This window comes from Capsella rubella, unplaced genomic scaffold (genome assembly GCF_000375325.1).
Source record: "Capsella rubella cultivar Monte Gargano unplaced genomic scaffold, Caprub1_0 scaffold_3, whole genome shotgun sequence".
NCBI classification, from domain to species: Eukaryota; Viridiplantae; Streptophyta; class Magnoliopsida; order Brassicales; family Brassicaceae; genus Capsella; species Capsella rubella.
In genome coordinates, this window is record NW_006238921.1 from 8384935 (window position 1) to 8395395 (window position 10461).

The 10461-nt window shown below is 30.3% G+C and overlaps 1 protein-coding gene across 1 annotated transcript; it reads left to right on the plus strand.

The window, feature by feature from the left end:
• Positions 1-209: 209 nt before the first annotated feature.
• Positions 210-3013, plus strand: LOC17890659 (armadillo repeat-containing protein LFR). Its single transcript, XM_006297586.2, has 8 exons — positions 210-434; positions 987-1156; positions 1282-1415; positions 1507-1754; positions 1925-2030; positions 2128-2266; positions 2364-2491; positions 2586-3013. Exons 1-8 carry the CDS (start codon positions 242-244, stop codon positions 2839-2841), a joined length of 1374 nt encoding a protein of 457 aa, XP_006297648.1. The 5' UTR covers positions 210-241; the 3' UTR covers positions 2842-3013.
• The last annotated feature ends 7448 nt before the right edge of the window (positions 3014-10461 follow it).

The following is a 10461-nucleotide window of genomic DNA, read 5'->3' on the forward strand; positions in this document are numbered from 1 at the left end:
TTTATTTCAGTTAAACCGGAAACCTCTGTATACTAGGAGGGTCGTCTGATTTTTCAAAACCGGTTAAACCGTACTGAAATGTTTTTAATTTCGATTATACCGGAACCCTCTGACTGAGAAAGAGCCTTTTTAGTGCTTTCTTATAATAAATTTAATTTTATTGTATTAAACCGGACTTAAAAAACTCCGGGACAAATTGAATTGACGAACCCTAACTTTTCCCCGAATTATAGAGAGAGAGATGCAGAAACGGGAGCTTGGGAAATCCGGCGGTAATTCCGGTGGATCTTCGGGACCACCGGCGAAGAGAGGTCGTCCATTCGGTAGTACAAGTGCTAACTCAGCTGCTGCTGCAGCTGCAGCTGCGGCGGCCGAAGCGATGTCTCCGTCAGCTCTACTCGGTCCTTCTCTGCTTGTTCACAATTCCTTCATGGGTAAGCTCGCAATTAGTGTATCGTCGTTGTTTTGTTCTCGTGGAGCTACCGTCCTTGTGCATAGAGGCTTTTTGTTTGTTTGTTTATTTGTTACTCTAGCTTAGAGTTAAGAGTCTGTGGTTCTTAGGCACCATTCAGCTTTTAGCTCAGAACTTTAATATATTCTAGAATATTGTGTGCTTTAACCAGTAACGAGTACTAAGTACGAATCAGAGTGGTGGAGTCTCAGTAGAAAATTTGGGTTTTGTCTCCATGGAATGGTTCTAGATCATGGTTGTATGGTCGAATTGGTACTGGAATTTACTGAATTGGGGATTTTTGAAACTAAGTTGAAATTTATTAGTACTTCCTTATACTGATGAATGGATTACCACTTCCTATGTTTGGTTCTTAAAGGAGTTAGAATTCACAAGACTCTCACTCTTTGGTCTCTTGCACCACTAGCTTAAAACTCATTACTCTTCATATTTTTGGATATTGTGTTATTATTTAGTAGAGAATTACGGTTTGGTTTCTTATTGGTTGTTTTGCTGGGATTATTGGAATTTGTAGAACAGAACAACAGAAGAATAGTCCTTGCACTACAGAGTGGTTTGAAGAGTGAGGTGACATGGGCTTTGAATACGCTTACATTGCTCTCCTTCAAGGAAAAGGAGGATATTCGAAGAGATTTCACGCCTCTAGCAAAGATATCTGGCTTGCTTGATGCCCTTCTCTTAATTGTGAGTTGATTTAATTGTTTCTGTATAAGCCATTGTTATGGTTTTGTATATTGGGATTGAAGTTTAGTGTTAGAATTATGTTTTTCCTCTGTTCTTTGAACCAACATATGCTACAAATTTGGCAGATAGATGACTGGCGTGATATAGCTCTCCCAAAGGACCTAACAAGAGGAACTAGGGTCAGAACTCTAGGTACAAATACTTCAGTTACGGGATTTGGCAATGAGTATGATGCTCTAGCCTCTATTCAACCCCCTGGGTTAGTCAATTTCGATACTGCTTTCAATTTAATATTATATTATCTTTGTTTATATTTAGAACCTAAGTGCGGTTGTTCTTTGGCCTAGCAGATCTGGAATTGGTTCTTCAGCTGCTGAAGTATTAGGGAAAAAAAAACATCAGTCATCTCAGTGGTGGATGGAAGAGGATGGTTTATTTAATCTAGACGATGAAGGGAGATCAGAGAAACAAATGTGCGCCATTGCTGCATCAAACGTTATCCGCAACTTCTCCTTCATGCCAGATAATGAAGTTGTAATGGCCCAGCATCGCCATTGCTTAGAAACTGTTTTTCAGTGCATACAAGATCACATGACCGGTAAGGAGGAATACTAATCCGAACTTTTTTTGTTCCCTTTACTAGTTAATTCCTCACATTTTCCTCTGTTCTTCTTGGATTGAATTGGCATCAATGGATTCTCTCTCTTTCCTTTATGTTCTTGATACTTGATGGTGGAAGTATTCTCTTAACGACTTTTATGTTTACAGAGGACGAAGAGCTAGTCACAAACTCGCTCGAGACAATTGTAAACCTAGCGCATCTGATGGATCTGCGAATCTTCAGCTCGCTTAAACAGTCATACATCAACATAAAGTGAGAATTTGTATCTTCCTCTATTCTTCTAACAAAATTCGTCATAACTTGTTTCAAACTCCAACTTAATGTGGTCAATCGTCACTTATGCAAATAGTGAAAAGAAAGCTGTTCAAGCTGTGGTCGGAATTCTTGATTCATCCGTCAAGGCTTGGAATTGTGCTGCAGCTGAGTTGTTGGGGCGTTTGATAATCAATCCCGACAATGAACCTTTCATTAGTCCACTAATCCCACAGGTTAGATACATTCTTTCTTGTAAATCATCTTATGGTTTCTGCTTACTTGCTCATTTTAAGTAGAGAATAAACCCAACAATGAATCAATCCCTTGTAGATACACAAGAGACTGGTCGATCTTTTGAGCATACAAGCCGTTGATGCACAAGCCGCAGCTGTTGGAGCACTCTACAATCTTGTGGAGGTTAACATGGACTGCAGATTAAAGCTCGCTAGTGAGAGATGGTATATAAAAAAAAAACTTTGCTCCCTCTCTATCAAATACATTCAAACTGTTTAAGATCGCAACAATGACACACACCATTATGATTGTTTCCAGGGCGGTTGATAGATTGCTGAAAGTGATAAAGACTCCGCATCCGGTTCCAGAAGTTTGCAGAAAAGCTGCAATGATACTCGAGAACCTCGTCTCTGAGCCTCAGAACAGAGGATTGCTACTCGCATACGAGAATGCTTTCGCCGAGCTGCTTTTCCAAGATGGTAAGTATTCTGATTCGTTTGCTAGGATCTTGTATGAACTCACTGCTAGATCTAATAGCAGAGTTGCTTCAGCTAGAGGAATCTGGGGTATGTAAAAGTCTCTGTAGTGGGTTTTGATTAATTTAATTGTGCTGTAATCAATTACTAGTAAACTTTAATCATTTGATATGCATTAGAAAAAGCACAGTAGTGTTGAACAAAAGCAGATGGATTCTTCTCCCCCTTACATGTGATATGATCCTTTTTACTAAAAACAAATTTGAGATATTTTGTGTTTTCTTTACTCTATTCAAATTGAAATAAAATAACGTATATTAATCACGTTTTGACGTTAGAATAGTGTATTGTTAATCATATTCATAAAATAACAAGAATTAAGTCACACACATATAGTGTTTTGTCCTTAGAAATCATCTTAAATTTTCTTCGTTTAAAATTAGTAAACGTCTTTTCTAGTAATCGAGGAGACGTTTTCACTTGTTATACATTTTTTTTCTTGTTGAGATTTGGTTTCGTAGAACATAATTGTATTTTTGAACGACCATAACCACCTACTTAACCCATAAATTGAGACCAACAACGTCTAAAATACGAACCAGAACAGTTGTTGTTATTATATGCGTATTCCCATATTACAGTATATTGCTAAACTACACTCATGAAGTTTTCAATAAACTTATCTTTGTTACACTTTGCAGTTGCTTTAAACACACAAATAAGTATTTAGAGATAACTCATTTCACAACAACTAATTGTGCAAGAAGAGTGAACAACGAAACTCGAAAATCAAGTTATTACAATCTCTGTTTCATTATGTACTCAACAGTCTTGAGTAGTGATAAATTCACTCTATGAACACGTAGATGTAAATTATCAAAACGATAAGGAGAATATATTTGGTTAATGGTATGATTTGTGACATAAAATATGAATGGTACGTTCTTTACTGATCAAGCTCTTTATACTACTGTAATAATTTTAATTTCGGACGTATTATTGAAACTTTTCGGTATATAACGATTATAATTTTTCATGTTGCATTATTATATATCTCCATTAAAGTATGAGCAAAGTGGAAGTTTTCTTGAAGGAATGATATTTTTACCTAATTTTTAATCAAGGAAAACAACATTTGGTGGTTAGGGAAGAAACAAAATCTAATTCTCTATTAGTAGTGCTACTTGAAAGAAGGTCCCCAATTATTACTTTGCTTAAAAATCGAAATGCGACTCTTCATTGGTCCAAGTGTGGGAGCCTCTTCTAATGATGTAACGCATCGATAAAAATAATTGCATAGTTCTATTCAAAAATATATAAATAACATCTAACTAATAAAAACTATACTCTTAAAATAATATGTGGGTGTAAAGACACCATTATATGTGGTCCATCGAATTACTCTTCTTTTGGCTCCAATATAGTCGCACTTGTCGACCACCAAGTGGACCTCTTTGGCTTGTGTAGATTTTGATTTGTGCGGTTGTGTTGTGTGTAAAGCAAACAGAGAATTTGAAAGCAAGTCTCATTCGATAAGTTGTATAATTGTGTGATGAGACTATGATATACACGTGAACCTGTTTTAATCTTTGTGTTATTATTGGCTAAAACACTAATCCAACGGCATTATTATTAGTTTGATGACATAAATTTCTTAGATAATGTTGTTCTTGATAGATAATCAAGATAGATAATTACATATAAAGATCGTTTGTCGCTTTTTCAACAATATAAATCCATAGATTACAAGTTTTTCTATACGAATGACTTGCGTCAATAGCATGAGTTGTTTAACAATTGTGTAGGTCCGTAATTTAAACTTGACAAAAATAATTATTCGTATTGTGTTTCTTGAAAATAAATGCCAAAAATTCGTAAATTTATTAATTTGAAAGTATATATTATTATGCTTTTTTGGTTTTGAGTATGTTTTGCTTAAAAGTGAAGAAGACAAGGTTAAGAAGTCCTAACAAATAAAATTATTATAGAATTTTTTTATATAGAATTGAAATTAGAAAATTTATTTTATTTATTATTGAATGAGAGTTTTACCTAAATAAAAAAAAAATATTATGTGTGTGTGAAGAAGTCCTAACAAATACGTTTTGTAAAATAGATAAAGTATTGCTTAACTAACAGCCATTTACATAACTACAAATGTTAGGTTTTATAGCATTGAGCCATTGAGTTTTTGTCAAACATCAAATGATAGGGTTTTCTTAATGGAGTGTAATTTTATAACTCTTCCATTAGAAAAATATACAAACTTTATACTATAAAGGAATTATATCTATTATACAATCGAGGTGAGCCATGATATGAATACATGGTTTCAATGCAATAACCAGCTTACTAAGAGGCACTAAAGACATTGAGTTTGGTCCCTTCGTATATAATTAATCGCACTTATATTGTTGCTTCTCGTAGAAACTAGAAAACCAAAGACCATACTGCTATGATAACGATACGATTCATAGTCTATAACATTCTATTTTGACGATACTCGTTCGTTGTAAAGAAACAAATGAATTTAATTGCGTATATAGCGATGTTTAAAGAATATATATGTTATTGTAAAGAAAAGAAAAGAAAAGAATAAAAAATGTCAAAAGAAAACTTCTCTTATTGGTGGTGGAGCATGAATCTCCCACACAGCATCATGAAAGACAACATCTCCATGACAAACGTAGCTATCAAACTTTGATACATGCATCGATTAGTTCAAGTTTATGTTTTAGTGGTCTCTTTGATAGAAATAATTAACAAAAATTATACTTTCAGATCTTAATAATGCTTATGTGAAATTATGAACACCAGAGAATTTTACTTAACTCTAAAATATTTTCACTCACTTTTTTATAAATTCCATGGTTTAAGGAACAGAAATTCCCAATATGGGAATCTTGAGCTCCCCAATCCCCATGCTAAAAAAAAAACATTACCAAAAATGGAAATTACCAAAAAATTAAGAATCGGCAAAAATGGCATAGCCACTTGCCTAAAGATCATTGGCATAAAAACATATTTCGCTGATATATATTTTCTTTTTGTTTGTTTGCTTGTTTTTTTTAGTATATATCTATATATATATTTTTATTTAATTGGCTATTATGCAAAAAAATTGCAAAATTTGTCGATTGATCATGCAATCGCAATAACTTAACTATGTAAACAAGTTTTGATCTCACTCACTCGTACGTAACTTACTCAAAAAGACCTCAAAGTTTTAGTTTCTATGAATCTAAAACACTTCATTATGGAATTTTTACGAAAGAAAACAAATCAATCTAATACTTTTACTGCACGTCACCTTTTTAACAATGATATTCAAATCTTTTTATTCTATTTATTTGTTCTTGTATCAACATTTTTACAGATCCACAGATCTAGAACTCATATAGAATCAGCCACTTCACAAAATAATTCGAATGTGACACACTTTTTTTCTTTTTCTTTTTCATTTCTTTAATATGAAAAAAGATTCGTTGAAATGTATTGGACTCATCTTTTTGACCAAGTATTTTCTGTGTATATAATATATATTAATCGAAACACATGGCAAACATATAGGTAGAGCTAATATATATGATTCATTTGATATAACATTACTAAATCACTAAGATCTATAATTGGTGGTTCCTTGTTATTTTCGAATATTTGTTTATTTTATCATTGTGTCGTTTTCATTTTTGCGGTCTAAATCATGTCGTCTTCCACTCGATGATGGATCTAAGAAATTTCTGTAATTCTACGATTATTATTTTGGTATTTATTTATACATTTGAATTAATAAGTAACCATTTAAGCAAGAATGTAACAACACAAACCATATAAACATAAACATGTACGAAAAAAACATTATAACCAAAGTAACAGAATGGTAGTAAAGATTTTGCCTAACTTGTCCTAATGAAATGATTGTTAAATAAAACAAGATTTTGCCTAACCTTGTCCTTATGAAATGATAGTAAAATTAACAAGTGATTTGCCTAATTTGTCCTATGAAATGATAGTAAAACAAAATCATTCATACCTTACGTTTCAACTTCTCTACCTATCTCTGATTGCAGATAGAACACCTCACAGTCTCACACCCACACACCACATATGTAGCCACACAAGGGCTCGACACACAATCAAAATTCTCATTACAAAGAACAAAAATGTAAAGAGCTTCATTATTATTATTATTAGATTCTAAGTTATCCTCTGTCTCACGCAACTCGACATTTATAATTATATGGCAAACATAGTTTTATCACGTCTCTTTGAAAGTTTAATGGTCGTATCGTTTCTCAACTTTTTCCATTTTTTTTTCCTAATATGATATCTTAATGAATTTTAAGTCTACTTAAGACAACTCCTTCCTACTTATAGCTCGAGTACCCAATTATAAGTTATCATTGTAGAGAATTTTCGAGAAATACATTTTTTGGTGTATCCCTTTTTAAAAATATTCCTCTTTTCTATCCATTTTCAAAAATACCATTTTTTAAATATGAAAATTATAAACTTTTATATGGTTAATAAGGTACATCGAGATCATCATTACTACTGGGAGATTAAATCCAAATATTTATAAGGTTTTAAAAGGGTCTAAACGGCATTTATAATGTTTTTATAAGATTTTTAAAAGGTTTACACAGTTTTATAAGGTTTTTAAATGATTTTTAAAAGGTTTTTAAAAGGTATTTATACGGTATTTATAAAATATATATATATAATTTACATACATATAAAGATAATTTGTGTATATAAATATAAGTTTACACATATTTTTTTGATAAATTTTAAATTTTATACTGACTTTTTGATAAAATTAGAAAGAGATGTATTTTTAAAAAGTGGTATTGGAAAAAGTGTATTTTTGAAATTCCCCCTTCATTATATGCGTAATTGTTTTAATTTGGTTTGTTAATATATATACATAATCTTTTACTATAGTATGTTTAATACTTTAGGTTTCTATAAAATCATAAAATTTGGGTTTATTATGAAGAAAATTACAACATGGTCTCTGTCTCTCTGACCTAGCTAGTCAGTATTAAAAGATTACCTGCAGAAGATATTTTGATACAACATATATAATCATATACTAACTCCACTACACACATAATAGTCCAAATATATAGCAATAATTTTTTTCTAAGATACGTATCAAAAAAAGGTTTAATGTTATGATATCATCGTTACATTTTCATGCATATGCGTTAAAACATTTCATTCTTATAATATTGTGAGAGAGTTCTATTATATAGTGTGTGTGACGAATATGACATTGTTGACTTACAAAGTCTAAATCTCAGGAGAATAAAAATAAGATTAAACCAAAGAATTGTTGTAATTAGCTTTTTAACTTTAACACCAAAATCAAAAACATCAATTTTGTTTTTGCTCCACCATACCATGTTCGAGGACCCTTGCTGAGTTGGTGGAATCAGAACCGTCCATCTGTTAAGTCGACAACTTCCAAATGATCTTGACGGTTTATTTAGTTGGGTCTCTAGAGAGAGCCACCACTGATCAGTTTGCGTCTTGTGTAAATGACGTATATACCCCTTAGTTCAATTAATCTAATTAATTATTGATTTAATGATTAGTTTACAGGTGAAAAATATTTGATGGGAATGATAAGAAGGAGAGAACCTATAGAGGAAAATAGTAAAGACATATGAACCGTTGAAAATATGGAGAATAAATATTTAATACTAGATAATAATTACGTATACATACAAATAATGATAAACATCAAAATCATTTATTTCTTAATCTATACTGATAAATTTGTAGAATTGAACTACTTTTTTATACAACACATTATTCATTTGTTAATGATTTTGAAAAGCAATATAGTAAATTGTATTACTACATATTTCATGACCATTTTTTTTTATTTCACCACTATTATATTTTGTTGTTTAGAATTATTAATATATGCTATGATTGAAAGAAAAGAAAATACACATTTATTTTGTAGTTAAAAAATAATAATGTGGTATATAATAACTACTTTTTCCTAAATGGAAGTCATCAAAATTTGTTTAGATTTCTGGATAATCCGATCGAGTTTAATAGGCTTTTATGTGGACTTACAGATATGCTGAATCTTTAACGGTAAAAAATGATTGGCTCTAACTTAGTTATCGTTGGGTGAGTTTCCATCGAACCGTCTAGATAAAAAAGAATCAGACCGTTGTGAAAACTGAAAGACCTTTATTTAAAAAATGGTATATTTAATTCTAGATAATAATTACACATACATACAAAAATGATAAACATCAAAACATTTATTTTTTTTAATCTATACTGGTAAATATGTAGAACTAAAGTATAATATAAATGCTAGTGCTTTTTCACCACCACCAATAACTACTACCGTCACGTTTTAACACCACTTGCAGCGATCAAAGAGTTAAAACTTAATTTGAAGATATAGAAATGATTCATTCATAACATAGTCTAGATCTGAAGTATGAATATATAAACTCTTAAATATTTTATATAACATTTTGTAACGTGTTGATATGTTTTTTGGGTGTTATTCACAAAGTCATGAAGCATTATAATCAGGCCACAAATGCATAGAAATTAAAATTTATTATTGAGTTAAAAATGTTCATATATAAAAATAATTCTTTCTTTATAAGTTATCAATCTAAATTAGTCAACTTCTCATGTGAGATATCAGTACGGTCTTTTAAAAGTGTTTTACAAGTCGATAAATACGTCTTATGAAAACATAAAATATTTAACCATGCTTCTACCTTTTATGTGATGATTATGGTAAGTTATAAAAATATAAATACGACTCCAAAATTTTTTTTATCAAAATACGTAATTCATTACTAACTATAATGTTTAGAGATGGGAACTTAAAATTAAATTAATCACTCAAACCACATATTTTTACTAGTTTTTTATACAACGCATTATTCATTTGTTAATGATTTTTGAGAAAAATGTATAGCAAATTGTATTACTACAAATTGCATGACCATTTTTCATTACAACCACTATTATATTTAGTTTGTTAGAATTATTAATATATGCTATGATTGAGAGAGAGAAAAATACACTTTTATTATATAGACAAAAAATAAAAACCTGAGATATAATAAATACTTTTCCTAAATTTTCAAAAAATTAATATGACATCATAATTAATTTCTTCAGAGAAATTTTGGTAAAATGCAATAAATTCAGGTAATTTATTATTAAAGCTCATCAAACAAATCAGTAAGGTGTCCAATTTTTTTTCAAAATGTATGAACTTTTAAAATATAATGTCGATAAATATCTTTTATGAAATCATAAAATGTTTAAACATTTTTCTACTTGTTGTTATATGATGATTTTGCTCATTTATAAAATATAAAATATGACCCCAACATTATTTATCTAAAGTATATTACTAACTAAAATGTGTAAAGATGGTAATATAAAATCACATTAAACACTTAAATCTTAATTTATTTACTAATCTTTCATACAACACATCATTTCATTTGTTAATGATTTTTAAAAAATAAATATACTAAAATTTATTCTATGACCAAAAATATACTAAGGTTTATACTATATGACAAAAAAATATATATACTATTGCATAACCATTTTTCATTAATAGCCACTATTATATATAGTTCTTAAAAATTGATTAATATCTGCTATGATTGAGTAAAAAAATTAAATACACTATTATATAGAGAAAACAGACA

Coding starts and splice junctions, on each gene's coding strand:
- LOC17890659 (XM_006297586.2), top strand. CDS start 242: ATGCAGAAACGGGAGCTTGGGAAATCCGGCGGTAATTCCGGTGGATCT. Junction 1,416..1,506: donor GCCTCTATTCAACCCCCTGG/GTTAGTCAATTT, acceptor TTGGCCTAGCAG/ATCTGGAATTGGTTCTTCAG. Junction 1,755..1,924: donor CATACAAGATCACATGACCG/GTAAGGAGGAAT, acceptor TTATGTTTACAG/AGGACGAAGAGCTAGTCACA.